General features: G+C 41.4%; 1 protein-coding gene across 4 annotated transcripts in view; it reads right to left on the bottom strand.

Annotated features, from left to right (window-relative positions):
• Nucleotides 1–16,768, bottom strand: part of JAM2 (junctional adhesion molecule 2) — a 55,686-nt gene that overhangs the window by 13,005 nt on the left and 25,913 nt on the right. For 3 of the 4 annotated variants that reach the window (XM_083883831.1, XM_083883833.1, XM_083883834.1), the window contains 3 exons: nucleotides 7,484–7,549; nucleotides 4,333–4,446; nucleotides 2,708–2,887 (listed from right to left, as the gene is read on the bottom strand). In XM_083883831.1, coding sequence (XP_083739957.1) covers nucleotides 2,708–2,887; nucleotides 4,333–4,446; nucleotides 7,484–7,549 — 360 coding nt within the window. The remainder of the gene's footprint in view (nucleotides 1–2,707; nucleotides 2,888–4,332; nucleotides 4,447–7,483; nucleotides 7,550–16,768) is intronic. The other variant, XM_083883832.1, reaches the window with a different exon arrangement.

Below are 16,768 nucleotides of genomic sequence, written 5' to 3'. Positions count from 1 at the left end.
AGGCAGGAGCCTTTCTAAGAACTTTAGTAATGGGATCATGACAACATGCCAACAGGCTGACAGTCATTGTGAGGTGGTGAGCACTTGTGAACATTTGATAACTACCACATCAATGAAACGAGATGCAGGAGAAGGGCTGGAAGGCACAATCCTGCTACTGAAAGCACAGTAAAATTAATGAGTTGCTAAAAATGAAAGAGGCACTTACTGCCAGCCTCCCCCATTATATGCTGTGTCATCCTGTCTCCAATGTGTGCACTTTCCTCCAAGCCTAGAGAGTTTGTTTCACTTTGTTTCTTGTATGGAGCTTCTTATTCACAGACAGAGATGGAATTACTCAGAATCTGTAGTCCAGTAATTTCCCCCTTCCCTGCCCTAGTATTTAAAAACTGAAGTGAAGAAGAGGAAAAAGAGTTTTTGTATAAAAAGGAGTCAATTTTTGAGAAGTGATGTTAAGAAGTGATACTTGTTAAATTTTGAGAAGTGATACTAATTCACATAAACTTTCAAAAAGTTTTGCAAGCAACACAGTGCACCCCCCTCTGCCTGCCCCTGCCCTTTCTCCTTTGTCCTCAACTATTTCAACTTTGAATTAAGACATTTAAAACAGGAAAGCTGTTGAGAAAGTATAAGAAAGAAGCAATAAGTGGGGTTATATGGCTACTGAGCTAGCTAAGATGGATAATACCTTTGCTCAAGTAGCCTATGCAGAAATCATAAACCTGATACCGTGGGAGGCGGGATATGGAAATTAGGATGCTATGGTATCATTGCAAAAGAGGTCATGTCTCTGGTTCTAGTTCTCTACTGGTTCAAGACCTTTGACATATATAGTCCCACCCCTATCGCCCATTCGGGATTGGACCCTTGCCCCCAGGTAACCTTATATATTGTTAAGCTAGCCATGCCTCTGGGTCTTTGGATGCTGCCTCCCAAACCACATGGTCACCGCATTTGTGATCAGACCACCATTAAAGTTCTACATTCAAGCACTCCATCGTTCCCATCCTGTTTATTTTGCCACATTCCACCCGGCCGGACTGCACCTGGAATCACACTGCTGATTGTGGTAAGTGGTGCCCAAATTGAAAGACTCATTTGGGGGACCTCTCGGGTTCAGTTTGGCTGGGCCTTGGCGAACTGGCAGGACTTTTCCTCTCTGCTGTGGATTACTCATCGTCAGGCCTGACATATTTGGGCAAGACAGTCTTTGGAATGGGACGTAAATGGACATTTCAAAAAACTTTTAGCAGGCCATGGGAAGGAGTCCAGAGGAGGCCATGGAAATGCTCTGAGGGCTAAAGCTGGCCAGCAGGAGTCATAGGAGCCCATGCAGACCCATGGCTGCGCTGGTAAGTGTCACTCTGGCAGCTCGGGCTCATTCTCAGGTGAACCCCCGACTGTGGACATAGCACTCTGCAGCCTAGGGGCTTCCCGAGCTGTCAGCCTGTGTCAGCCTGGCTGGCTTGAGATGCCGAGTTAGTCCTGTTCAGGGCTGTGCTGTGATCCCTGGTGAGTGACGCACACACCTCATTCATCACTGCCTGAATGTCCACCTGCTGCCCTTTGAACAGGACCAGCAAAGGGACTTGCAGTCTCATGACTTCCCTGGAGCTGGGAAATCCACAGCTTTGGGGCTGCTTTTCTGGCTCATGTTAATTTTGATGTTTCAGTTGGCACCTCCATGCAGAAATTGATGGCATGTATGGACCTCCATCAGTGTTGAGTCATCAGAACTGGTTTAAAAGGTGATGGTTAAAAAAGGCCATACCCTAGAGGCTCCTACCCAGGTGAAGATGCAGTTGCATGGCTCTTAAAGTGTGGATTTAGCCTACTTGAAGCATAGGAGGAAGGTAGAGAAAGCAAACTTAAACTATTAACATGTATTTGTCATGACATTATCAGGTTTATGGTTTCTGCATAGACTACATGGGATAAGGTATTATCCATCTTAGCTAGCTCAGCAGCCACAAGGTTACCTCATTGTTGGTGCTAATTGGCATTATCATTCTTTATGAAGAACTTAGAGACTTAAACATCATTTTAAAAGATCAATTATTATTTTTAATAGGATAAATATGGAATCTACAAAAGCAAGTGTTTTCTTTTGTCCCTGTACAGGAAAAAAAAGGAAAACTATTGCTCTCTACCACTCATCCAGTGGGACAGATACCAAACCCAATGTGAGAAGAATGTGCTTTCCCTAACTGGGAAAGAAAACAAAGACCCACAAAGAACAACTGCTCCCCAGCAGGCACCACCATCTCTCCTGTAAATAAAGTCCACTTATTTCCAGCTCTCTGGCTGTCATTGCACAAAAACTCTCTCCTTCCAAAACCAGGAGGAGACTGTAGCATATTGGAACGAACTTCTGCTTATGAATATTTGATAAGTGTTGACAGATGCTGACTTTCCAGTGCCAAACACCATGATCATCTTATCCAGATTTTCAGTCACTGAGTAATTTCAGTTTTGAGAACTGAAACTCACTTTGATATAATAAAACCCTAGTTATGCCCCTTTCTAATGCAAGTGTGACTTTTGCTAAGCTGTTTTGTGATGTTGCAGAATGTTCATGTGCAAGTATGTTTTTAAACCCAGCCCAAAGACGACCCAGCAGCCACACACTATGTGGACAACCCTACCTTCAACATCCCAACATCCATCATCCAGTTTCTTTAAAAAGCCTAAATAATAAAGTCTGTACCCAATACTGTGAGAGTAATAGTAGCCTCTCCCAGGCGTTGCCCCTCTTCACTCTTGGCACTGATTTCACAGCGGTAGGTCCCAGAATCTCTTCGAGTCACATTCCTAATTCGGATTCCTGTATTCAGCATCTCTGCCCGGCCTTGAAGATCACCTTTAGGGAGAACAGACACAGAGGTTTCTGCTCTTTACTTATAGAATTGAAGAATTACTGAATGGTTTGGACCGGAAGGGACTTGAAGATCATCTTCCACTCCCACTGCCATGGGCAGAGGCACCTTCCACTAAACCAGGTTGTTCCAAGCCCCATCTAACCTGGTCTCAAACACTTCCAGGGATGGGGCAGCCACAGTTTCTGTGGGCAACCTGTACCAGTGCCTCACCACCCTTATAGGGAAGAATTTCCTTTGTATATTTCCTCTGTATATCTAACTTAAATTTCCCCTTTTTCAGTCTGAAGCAAAAATCTACGGCTCATTGACTTATTCTGAAATCATGTACAATTTATTGATATTTTATGTCATATTGTACTGAAACTATTGCTCATTTGTTCAGTGTTAGTTACCTATGAGCAAAGAGCCAATATATAATCTTCTTCTCAAGACAGTATGAACTTTTCATTTAGTTCAAAAGACCACTTTCAATTCAAAAAACCTCCATCTGCCATACATTATCCAGTTGGAAGATGGAATGCATTTTTCTGCAGGTGTTTCAAGAAAATATGTACAGAAGTAGTGAGGTGATTGAAAGACATCCCTTTCCACCAGAGATGTGGCAATCACTAACTTAATTACCTTAAAGAAAAAATTTTGAGTGAGACCATGGGAGAGTATTTGACATTTTAACTTGGCAAGAAAAATGTGATGGATTTAGCAAAGATATTGTCATCAGACTTCTTACAATGAAGAAGTGTTTTAATTCTACAGCTTATTATGAAATTCAAATCACATGCACACACACAACCATGAGTTCTACTGTTTCTCTAAATTAAATATATGCAGAAAAAATCCAAGTTCATCAAGAAGGTCAACACATCTGCTAGTTCTACAAGCTAACAAAATTTCTGTGCTTTTATTTTACTTCTCAAACTTCATTTATTGTGTACAATGTAATAGAGACCCATATGTTCTCCAACACACAAAGCTGAGGTAAGTCCTTTTCAGAACATACAAGGAGAAATTCTACTTCTGAAAAGAATACAAATAATTTAAAATATATGGCTGAGTTTATATTTTATGTATATAGAAATGCTGTATTATTCATATCTAAGCCTTCTGATTTACAGGAGGCTTCAGAAACCTCTTTTTAGAATAGGAATGCAGAGCCTGCAGTAGTTTAGGGGAGTTTACAGCCACATGTAATTTCTTTGTTGAAAAATTCCAAGGAATTTGCAGTACCATTTTTCTTAGTCTAAAGAATTTTATTATAATTAGCTTCATTAAAAGGTAACTACTTATTGATGATATTATAAGGAAATGCCTCTTTTTTTCCCCAGAGAAGAATTCTTTTTCTCAAAAGGACAGCTGTTCTATATGTTCAGTCATATTCTTGGTGTTTTTCCCCAAGAAACAGTCAATAGCTATGCTAGAGAATGACATGTTAAACCATCTGTTTGTAGTACTATACCTGTAAATTCACCATTGTAGTAGACAAATGAGACTCCTTGAGATTCAATTTTCTTCCACTCTATTCTTAAACTCATCCCTTTCGAAAATTTGTATTTGCAACTAAGAATAGCCTCTAGAGGGAGAAAAAAAAAAAAAAAAAAAGGGAAAATTAGAGATTTTAGTATTGTGTTGGCACAGAATCCATGAAATTCATGTTCCCCCTTCAAAAGAATTTGTACAGTCAGCAATGGCCCAATTTACTTCTCAAAGTGATGCTTCTTCAGATTTACACAAACAAAGTAGGGAAAACGAAACCAGTAATTTTCTTATACTTCAGCGGCCTTTGGGTCAAACTTCAGATGCTGAGGACTAGATATTCCCAAGCTGGATAGGGTTTTTTACTTTTCCCATCCAGCATGGGAATATCTAGTTCATCACTCACATTCTTTCTTACTACCCTCCTTTTAATTTAAACATTTTTGAGGTAATCAACCCTAAAAAAGGGACTCTGACACTGAAATAAATGTATTTTTCAAATTACTATTCTGAATTCAGCATCAATAATTTTTTTTCTGTTTAAATGTATAACTTAATGGAGATGGAAAATATTCCTGTAAGATGGTTAAAGAAACAAACGTAATATAGACTTTGCTATCTGTAAGCTACTCATTTTCCAATACAGGGCACAGTATCAGGAGCAAAAGCCTTTATCGTTTTGACAAGGTCTAGCTTTCATGATGCAAATATGCACTGCTCAAACATAATCAACCATCATCCTACTTTCCAGTCTCAACAAATGAGGCTGGAAGGCAATTAAGAACTACTGACAGATCTACTCACTTGCCCTTCAGAATCTGATTTCCTAGGTCTGTGCTGAAAAGAAACAAAAACCCAGACTGGTAGCCTTGGTGATATCTCACGGGGAAAAAATATCCAAACTTGAAAGAAAAAATTGAAGCAGGAGGGCATTCCTTGCCAGAAACATGTTACACATGCACTGACCATTTTGAAAAACATACTGCGCACTCAGGAAGTCTGAGGTTCCTGGCTTCAGGTTGAGTGGATGGGTGGAGGCTTCCTGAGTCTCAAGATTTGCTAGTTTCCTTTCCATTTTGTTTTTGTATTCTTCTAACAAAGAAAAACCATGATTCAAGTTCAACTTGTTTTGCTACTGGCCTTGTGACAGCTGGCTTGTCAAATGAGCTGGTCTCTATTAGCTGACACAGAGAGAGCTCAGCTGAAGTGTTCTCAGCTGAACAAGTCACCTCTGTCTCAAATGATCTGCCCCTTTCTTGCATGCCATGTGTGTTTGTTTCAGAAAAAAACCCAGTATTGATGGCCACTCACTAAACTTATTCAGAAGAAAGGAAGAAAGGAAGTGTGCACAGAACAGGGACCAAATAATAAAATCACTCTTAGTTATAGCTCCATGTTGGAACCCTGGAGGCTGAAATTTCAGGCTTTCTCTGCTAAGGGGTGCTGACCCTCAGGCAGGCACCACATTTAACCTGAGGCCTTGGAACAGGCTTCCAAGACTATGTGATGGCACAGGGGTTGTTGAGTGTGTAGACAGAGTGGTGTTGGTGTCTTGTTTCTTTAACTGGCAAGTCGGAGCTCATGCTTCATGAGACTGTAAATACTGTAAATTGATAAGATATAATAAACAACCAAGACTGAACTCGACTCTACATTTCCTGTGTCTTTCATCCTGACTTCAGCTGATATAAAGCAAGCAGAACTGTAACAGCTCCCCTCTCCCACTTTTTCCTATAGAAATGGAATTAGGGAGAGGTATTGTCCAGAGCAGGTGTACTTGACTTGCAGTAAGGTAGGCTCACAAAATACTGTGCATCAACACTGGTACTGCTAGGCCCGCAAAAGCTCTCTGGAATCTTGGAGAGATCTGCACAATGTTTAATTTGGATTTACTTCTGATATATAGAATTACAGAATTACAGAATATTTCAAGTTGGAAGGAACACTAAAGATCAGTGAGCCCCACTCTCTGCTTCTTGTAGAACTATCTAAAACTAAACCATGACTGGGAGTGTCACCTAGATGCTCCTTGAACTCCGTCAGGCTTGCTACCATAACCACTTCCCCGGGGAGCTTGTTCCAGTGCCTGACCATCCTTCTCTACAGTAACACGAGTTAGAGAAGGAAAGGAAAATGTATTTCAGACCAGCTGCAGTCAGTGGAATAACTATGTCTATTGGCCCCACCATCCTGTAATGCTGCTACACATGGAGAACTTGTCTTGGCATCTGGGCTGTGCTAAACTGATTTCATTCAATGCACAAATAAGAAAAGAACAAAACGCTAACCATATACCACATAAAAAGACAGAAACTAATCAAGCTTCAATATTACCTGCATTTCTCTCTGGTTTTTCCTGCCTTGAGCTCTAAATATATTCTGTCAAGAGAATACTTAACAGAAGTCCAGATGACAGCTTCAGAGACCTCTAAAATATTTGATTATTACCTCAAAAAGCTGAATAAGGTTTAAAGCTGAGAGAACAGTTTCTTCTATCCCGAATTTCCACCTCTCTCCACTCCAACCAAATTCAAAAAATGAACCCATATAACCCATATAACAAAGCTCACACTACAGAACACCCCTTTCTCATCCACCCAGCAAAGAGGTTTTCCTCTTTGCCTCTGTAACTTCCCCACCCCATTATTGGAAGTAATTTGCCATTTTATATATGACACATACATACATAACTATATAAATAGCCATTACAGCTACTGACAAGTAAAAATAGCCATTAAATTATTGTTACTTATCATTAGCTAACTTATATCTGTTTTCTCTAGTCCTTTACTTTTTTGTCTTGTAAGATATTTAATATTTCTTCTTTCCATCAGCTCCCATAATATTGTGTGGAAGGAAACCAGGCAGACAGGTTTTTTACAGGACTGACAAACAAGTCATAGAACCATAGAACAGGTGAGGTGGAAAAGGATCTCTGGGGAGCACCTAGTTCAACCCCACATCAAGTAATAGAAAATGGGGACAAGACCAAGGTAACACAGAATCAGTGGAGAGCAGGAACAAGAGCCCTCAGGAAAGAGGAGGACAATCTCAATAGCTGCAAGCTTCTGTGTACATAGTTTACATGTATTGTGTATATATTAAAAATTATCACAACAATGCCCATACTATACCCTTAAACTCTTCTGCTTTTACATTTTTGTTATCCGTTTCAATGGAGATTCCAGACACATCAGGATCTGTAAGGGGACAGCAAAAAAAAGACAATTCAGCAATAAACATTTGTGATTCTATATGTGCTTCGGCAGCTACAAGCAATATTTTGGGACCTTCTCACACCGTACAGGTTAGACACTGCCTATGAGAAAGAGAACAAACTAAGAGCTAGACCAGGGCTGGCCTTGAACAGGTAATCTTTTTTCCTTCAGGCTCTGGCATCTGTAAAAAAGAAATATTTCTTTTTTGCAATAGCATAATGATATCTACTTGTGAGCAGTTCTATATAAACAGTAAAAGTTTTATACTGGGGTAATGTTTCAGTCTGTTTATAACTAGAAAGATGTCTAATAATCCATAAGTGTATTTTCCATTACATTCTATTACAATGCATGCATGTTTGCTGAAGAATACCACTTATAGATTCTACAGGGTAAAAAATATGTACAGTAATTGGCAATTATCTCAAATTCTTGTTGAAAAGGGAAGGAAGATAATCAAGATTTATCTAGTTTTACCCCAAAGAGAGAAAAAATCCCCATACACTCTTGGATATCATTGTTGCGTTTCACTAAGGGGGAACCGTGGAGGGTTCTCTTAAAACAGATGACTGAGGATTGAATTAAGTGAAACTAGGCAAGTATTATATCCAAGAACCATTTATTAGTCATGAAAAGGATATTGCCCTACTAAGGAAAAAATGAAAAGACAGAAAAGGAACACAGAGGAAAAAGAACGGGAAGAGAAATGGAGAGGGGGGTGATGGAGAGAAAAAAATAGGAGTTTCCACGAGAATTTCAGAGTGTGCTGTCAAGGTCCAGCCGGCAGGTGGTGTGTGCACATGCCCTGCCAGGGAGAGCCTTTGCAGCTCTGGGAGCAAAGGCATAGCTCCTGCATCCATGGGAGGCCAGACACAAGGTGAGTGAGCGCTCGGGCAGGAGGTGCAGAACTCTGGACAGGGTCATGGGGAGGATTGTAGCGATAGGCTAGATCAGTAACACAGAGTTGGAAGCAGGTGGCTCAGGCAGGAACAAGGCAGGCAGGGACAAAGCAGTTAAGGCTTGAGTAGAAATTGAGTAGAAATGCATGTAGGCAGGACAGGCGACAGCTGGAGCACATGAGGCAGACGAAGTGGCAGGGCAGGACACAAGAGGCAGTCAGCAAGTATCCAGCCAGAGAGAGGGAGAGCAAACGAGTGAGGGCAAGCAAGGGCCAGTGAAGGCAAAAACAGGGCTAAAAAACCAGCTAGTCAGGGTGGAAAAAATGAGGTTCACTCTCCTAGTAAAATTTAAAAGTTTAATAAAGGACAATAGGAGACAAAAACAATAAAGCGAAATTTTTAATGGCTGGGTGCTTGGCATTCAGCCAAGAGCACACCTGCTATTTTGGAGACACCCTTTATATACTTCTTCTATTGCATCATCCTATTGCATATTTATAAACAATTATGCATATTTAAACTTTTCTCCAACTAATTTACATGTTCTAAGAACTGTTTAGCATGGCTCCTCCTCAGGTCTGCTTTTTTAGAGCATGCGCAGTTCTTGGCTGTGTTTTTTGTCCATTCTTATAATCACCTCCAGCTTGGGTTTTGGTCCATACTTTCTTTAGACTGCAGATGCTGATAGTTGTCATATCAGTAGTAGGGGTCTTCATCATATGTTCAGTGGATGTTATCCTAACCAAGCAGGCAGCTGAATTACAGGCATAACTACATCAGCTATTTTACTACTATGTCTAGGTGTAGTTAATAGCAAAACTAAAAATTATATTTTTATAGTAAAGTTATTTTAACATTATATGTGTGGCATCCATTTTAGTATTTGTGAAAAGCCAACATTATAATATGTATTTATAACAAGGGCAAAATGGCAAAGAACTCCGAAGCTTGTGACACAGCTACTTTTATACCCCACCGCTCCTCCCAAGATCTGCAATGCTGACAGGAGATCATTGGCCCAGTCCAACATTCCACTGCAGCCCATTACCCTTTCACCATCTGATTGGAGAACCTCTCTGGAGGTCAGTGTCCTTAGTGGTCTTCTACTGACTTCCTATTATATGTGAGATGTGAGTGTTGGGGGTTAGGTTTGCTCCTTTTTTACTTCAAAGGATTTTTTTCCCCATAAATTAGCAAGGAGACTAAGTGTTGGATACTTAAAGAGTACTTGACCAAAAACAAAGAGATGGCCAAAAGCTCGGCTGGGGAGGTTTTATCTTATCTGTTGTAACTCCAGAAGGGAGGAGGTAACTGTCTTTCCTGATAACAAGCCAGCTGTTAAAAACCGGGTGGGGTATTGTTCCTTATCTCTGCTCAGTCTTTCACTACCCTCATGAGAATATCTTCTGTTTATGCACCAATAAAGCTCACCAATGGCATAACACATTTCATCATCCTATTGTGAGATGTTCTACCAGAGAGCAGAAGGCAAACCGAGATAAAAAGGAGCCACAGGTGTCACCAGCCACTCCGGTGTTTCCCACGGAACTCCCAAAGGAAGACCGGACCCACATTGGGACCCCTGGCTCCACAGGACCATCATCTCTGCTTCCAACAGGACCACATCTGCCACTCCAGGAGGGCTGACTCTAGGCTGTTTCCAATGCCCTGACTAACAGGGAGTGAGGTTGTATTTTCTAATTCTGTCAGAGGTTTGTTTTGGGGTTTTTTCTGGGATTCTTTGTTTGTTTGTTTGCTTATTCTTTTGTACTACGACATTTGTATTTTTAATGTCCCTAGTAAAGAACTGCTATACCTATTTCCAAAATCTTTGCCTGACAGCCTTTTATTTGCAAATTTATAATAATTTGAAAAGGGGGGTGGGGGGGTGGGGCTTGCATTCCAAGGGAGGCTCCAATCTTCCTTGGCAGACACCTATCTATTCAAACCAAGACAGTGAGATGGCTGCCAGGTAAAGTCTCCTGAGAGACAGGGCTTTTCATCTTCTCCTAGCTGCCTGCTGCAAGTAGCACTTGTACAGCTCCTCCCCTGACACCTCTGGTAATTTCAAACAATACTAAGACAGAATTCAAAATTAAATTGGTTCCTCACAATTATGTATTGGGAAGACTGAAATTCTAGACAGAACAAGTGAAATAATCACTAGATCTACATTGACCCCCACCCAGCTACCAGGAGTTGATCACAGGTATTACAATTAATCCACGTCAGTCCATTTCCTCCATCTGCATCAGCCAACTAAACAATTGCTAGAGTGTGTATGGACAAGAACTGAGAACCTGTTTTCATCAACATTTAGAAGCTTGACTTGGTTAAAAACAACTTTCTTTTGACTGATAGAAACTAGGAAAATAGCAAGATTAGCAAGCACACAGACCTCCTTTGTCCATCCCTAAATAATTCATTTTACTTTCCCCTGCTTAATGGGGGAAGAGTTGCACATACCCTAGCAGATGAATATCTAGTCTTCACCTGAAGACACAAAAAGATTAAAAATCTCTTGATTCTTATGGCTTTCTTTTAACAGTTGATTATTCCTGTCGAAGTTAGTGCCTCACTTCTGAGTCCATCTGGGCTTTCAGTGCTCAAAGTTAACATGTGATTTTCTTTGTTTGAAGATACCATCACAGAACCTTGGAAGGTTTGTGTTGGAAGAGATCTTTAAAGGTCATCTAGTTCAAGCTCCCTGCAAATGAGCAGAAACATCTTCAATGAGTAGGTTGCTCAGAGCCCTATCCAGGCTGACCTTAAATCTTTCCAGGGATGGAGCATCCACTCTATCTTTGGGTAACGTGTGCCAGTGTTTCACCACCCTCACTGTAAAAACTTTCTTCCTTTTATCTCATCTTAAACAATCCTCTTTTAGTTTAAGCCATTATCCCTTGCCCTAACCCACAGCAGACCCTACTAAAAAAGTTTGTCTACATCTTTCTTGTAAGTCTCCTTTAAGTACTGAAAGCCTGCAATAAAGCATTTCCAAGAGCTTTCTCTTTCACATGGTGAACAACCTCAATTTTCTTAGACTGCTTTCCCAAGAAAGGTGTTATATCCCCATGATCATTTTAGTGGCCCTCTGGACTTGCTCCAGCATGTCCCTGTCCTTGCTGTGCTGGGAGCCCAGAGTTGGATGCAGCTCTGCAGGTGGGGTCTCAGCAGAGCGGGGCAGAGGGCCAGAATCCCCTCCCTGCCCTGCTGCCCACAGGCCTCTGGATGCAGCCCAGCACACGGGGGTTTCTGGGCTCCCAGCGCACACGGCCGGGCCATGTCCAGCCTCTCACCCACCAGCACCCCCAAGTCCTTCTTGTAGGGCTACTCTGGATCTGTTCATCCCCCAGCTTGGATTGATACTAGGGGTTGGCCTGACCATGCAGCACCATGAACTCAGTCTTTTTAAATCTCATGACATTCGCATAGGCCATTTTTTGAGCTAGTCCAGGTCCTTCTGGATGACCATCCCATCCTTCTAGTGTGGCAACAGCACCACTCATCTTGGTGTCATCTGCAAATCTGCCAAGGGTGCACTCGATCCCTTTGTCTATGTCAATAATGAAGACATTAAACAGCACTGATCCCATACACCATAGTACCCTATCACAGTTTTCTTCTGAATTAAAGATCATTCCTTATGGTTTAAGTCTGGCACAACAGAGGGAATTGTCCATTCATTCTGTTCCTATGGCCTTTTTCCTCCTTAATGTTCTAGGGTTTTTTCAGCATTCTTTAAAAATACAAATTACATTTCTACTGGTATCTTCAACCACTGCCTCTGAGTCATGGAGCAACACTCAGAATTGGTATCTGAGACCCTGGCACTGTAACAGGAGTTCAGCTATTCATTCACTGTATATTGTGGTGGGTTGACCTTGGGTGGCTGCTGGACATCCATACAGCTGCTCTCTCACTCCTCCTCCCTCAACATGACCAGGGAGAAAATAAGATTAAAACGCTCATGGGTCAAGAGAAAGACAGGGAGTTTAGTTAGCAGTTGCCCTCATAGGCAAAACAGACTAAATTTAGGAAAAAATAATTGAATTTACTTCTTGTTTAAAACAGCATAAATGCAGTAATTGTGGGAATGAGCTCTTCTCTGCTGCTCCTTCCTCTGCACATTCTCCCCTACTCCAGCATAGGCTGCTTTCTCTAAGTCACAGTTACTGCCAGGAGCCTGCTCCAATATGGATTCTCTGTGGTGCTTTCTAACTATCTCACATCCCCTTCCAAACACATTGTAGTGGTGCCACAATACATGTCCAACAATTCTTGTGTCTAAAAGAACACAGCCTCACACCTGACGCTAAAGTGAATTTTCATGTGTGCACATTACCAAAAGATCCAAATTGTGTGTAGCTATCCTGTCTGTAATACATTTCAATTTTATCAACTTCATGTTACCCCAAAAAGAGTTATGATCAGAAGTTTATAAGTTTATAAGCTTATTATATTTTATAAGCAATTATTATAGAAATAAGACATGACGAATTCTAGCAACGACATTTATGTAGTCCAAGAATACTGAAATAGCAAAAAAAAATCTGCATTATGAATAGCACTTAGAAATTTTTTTCCACCCCTTCAAGAAAGAAAACTTTCATACTGAACTTAAAAGAAAGAAATTTTAAAAATCCTCTATATAAGCCTCCTCACACCCTGTTGAAACTGGAGGAAACCATTTCTCCAGCTCCTCCCACTGCAATAACTTCTCCTGTAAGTCCACACACAGTCCAGCTCCCTGTTTTTGTTTAGGCTTGGTCTAGAATAGCACAAAGTCAGTAAGTAACTTTTTCTTTCTAACCTATTAAGTCCTATTTAGATTTATGGGAAAAAAATTAACCTGCTATTTTTACCCAAACCATGTTTCTAGAAGAATATCCCTCTTGCCCCCTCTTCCCCCATATTCTAGATTCCAATAGTTAATAAATCACATCTATTGAAGTAACATCTTCCTTCATGATGGGGAGGAGCATTTTATTCTGAAACTCTGACAGCAGACAATGCTTGATAATGTTTCAAAAGGAATCCTTTCTAGGTCTCCAGTGTGTGGATAAAACCATTTATAAATTATTGGCACATCAACCTTTTCTGTCTTGACACAAAACAGCTCAAATACATCCAACTCACCACTGTATTACATTCACTGTTTCCTAGGCCTGAAAATTTCTCTCCTTCTCATTAATGAAGGTGTCATGCAGCTCACTGTCATGATCAAAACATACACAGAATATGAAGCCATGAGGAAAACACATTTTATGACTTCTGGGGCAGGAATATGGTATTTACTTTCCACTATGGAAGTCATTACAGAATTACTTTGTATGCTTTTTATTTGGAACTTGCAATTGCATTCTCCATATTTACTCTTACATCAAGGGATTGATAGAATACATGAAGATTCTATTATAAAATATAATTAAGTAGAAAATATGAGAAGGAGGGGGAGAAGGGGTGAGAAAGAAGTTCAACATACACACAGCCCTCCTCATGCACACAAACCACACATACATGACTGTTTTCAAGCAGCTGTAGAGTTCAAACAGTAATGTAAGGTGGTGCAGAGACAGCTGATTATATTAAAAACAATTATATATTCTGACCAACCAGAAAGATAGGAGAGGTTCTTAAAGCTAGAGTATCTCTTCCCTGTCGCCCTGACTTTCTTGCTTTCAAGTGTTTGAACCTTTGCAGCCTGATTCTCACGCTGCTTCATGTAAACAATATTGTATTCTTAGAATTTATCAGTGTGCTTTGCATAGTTGTTCTCTGAGAGAGAATTTGACTGATGGTCATAGTGACCAATGGAGTCAGGAGGTTGTAACCTCCTTGGGCCAATCTGGGCCCTCTGTACAAAATGTATATAGGTAGAATTGGAGTTAGATAATAAAGAGCCTTCCATGTTTGACCCTGCTGCTGCCTGCTGTCCTCTGTGAGGGTCCACACCACGTCGCAACTTGTTACCCCTCTAAAGGCAGGGGTAACACTTCCCCTAGACATCTTTTGAGAAACACCTCTGCCAAACCTTCAGAATCCAAGTCTTCAGCTCTGGATTTAATTCACCATATAAATTGCAATAGTGAAAAGACGACATGTTATAGTACTAGTAAACCTTTTATTCAGGCTGCTTTTTAAGGACTGGGAGAAAAAAACAATCTACTTTTTTACTGCTTTTAAATGTCAGTAACTATGCTTGTTTAGAAGTTAACTCCAAAAAAACGCACTTTCCATTTGATAAACAGTCACAGCTGTAAACTGAAACTATTAGTTGGACCAATCATTAAGGAAAAACATATTAGTCAAACCAAAAGAAACAGTGTGCCTGGAGGAAATTAAATGAGAACAGAATCAAAACCAAGTTATAAGTACAAGAGAAAAAGCAGTCTTGCATTTGTTTTGCCAAGTTCTAAACAACAGGTGGTCTAAAGCAAAGTTTAACAAAGGGTTTCTGAGGTTACTGTAAATTTAGGAAGTCCAACATCCAAAGAATAAAGCCAATTCTCTTACTGAAGTCCCTGAAAGAGAATAGGAAACCAGACATCTGTTTGGTGTTAGTATCCGTCAGACCATTTCAGGGTAAAGCCTCAGTGGCATGATTAGGTGCTGGTGCAAACTTCTCAGTCATTGAACTACCTACCACAAGGCACTCATATGATGCCCTGAGTTTTGCCATTGTCACATTATTTAAGCACACCTGTTTTGGCTCCCTTTTTGCCATATTTCCTAGCAGAAGTAGCCCAGAGACAACATAGTCCATAAAAGGGGAAGGAAATCCTTTGGACAGGATTAGTTATGAATTGTTGGGGTGCGTATCTTTCTCTGGTCCGCTCAGTGTTCAGCTGGCCACCTGCTCTGATACACCTCAACAGAACCGTTGTGTGGGTTCTTGGCTCTGCAGCACCTTTACCATCACTGTCACGGCTGTGGTATGAAAGAGGGGAAACTCTCGAGGCTCAGGGAACAAAGGTTTTATTCGGGGGTCACAGGGAAGCCCCTAGCCCCAGGCCCGGTACCTCAGGAGAGAGACCCCGAACCTGGGCTGCAGGGAGTTTTTGTCCAAAACAATTTGAGGGGTGGATACAAGTTGTAAACCAATAAACAAAGCAAGGTGGCAAATGCCAACTGAATTACATAAACACTAACAAATCAAGGTAAATTGGGGAGGGGTCCCTGGGGAATCCACCAACCACTGCCTGAACCTTCGGACCTTGGAGATAATTGATGGACGGGGCGGAGGGGGAAGATACATTGGAAAGGATGGGTAGGGATTCATCCCAGGGAGGGACCAATGGGAGACAGTCTCTGGGCAGAGACCTGGGTTGTCTTGGAAACTCTTATCAACTTCTGATAAGAACATTCCAGGATAGGGGGCCCACTTAAAGTGGCTAAAAAACTACACTAAAGTTACAATTAAAAACTATACTAAACTTATAACTAAAACTTATAAAACAATTCCAGCATCCCCAAAATGAATTATCAGAAAACACTCAAACTAGTAACTCCCATTATTCTTAGTAGTCCAAGATGCAGCTGCGACAATGCAAAGGCTACCAACCCTGCTTAGCGTGGCGTCAGCAGGCTGGACCATGTTAATTCTGACAATTGTTGACAACCCCAGGGCTCAGACCCATCACTCTTCCCCACCCACCTGCCAGGATATATGTTAAGCAGCCTTCCCCTTCCATCAGTTCTCCTTGGTGAATGCCAGCCTCCAAGGAGGCATGATGGAGAGAGTACTGGGAGTAGTCACAGCCTCTACTGCAGTCTCCTGAGCTACCCAAACACTTAAACCATCTCTGAAACTGGTGATTTAGGCATCAAAACACAACCTGAAATAACTAGAATAAACTCAGCTTCATTGTGTGAAGTCAGTGACTGTCAGTATGGTCAGCCATGTCCTGGGCTGCATCCAAAGCCTCGTGGGCAGCAGGGCAGGGAGGGGATTCTGGCCCTCTGCCCCGCTCTGCTGAGACCCCACCTGCAGGGCTGCATTCAGGGACCTGTTGGAGCCAGTCCGGAGGAGGCCACCAAGATGATCAGAGGACTGGAACATCTCTGCTATGAGGAAAGGCTGAGAGAATCAGGATTATTCAGCTGGGAAAAAAGCTTTATTTCAGCCTCTCAGTACCTAAAAGGGCTACAAGACCCAAGGATAGGAACATTTTACACGGGTATGTAGTGACAAGGGCAAGGAGAAATGCCTATAAACTGGAAGAAGGCAGGTTTAAATTAGATATTGGGAAGAAATTCTTCCCTATGAGGGTGGTGACACACTGGAACAGTGTGTCCAGAG

This window comes from Zosterops lateralis (assembly GCF_965231275.1).
Source record: "Zosterops lateralis genome assembly, chromosome: 2".
NCBI classification, from domain to species: Eukaryota; Metazoa; Chordata; class Aves; order Passeriformes; family Zosteropidae; genus Zosterops; species Zosterops lateralis.
Note: the sequence above shows the minus strand (reverse complement) of the source record. Positions and strands in the feature narration are given on the sequence as shown.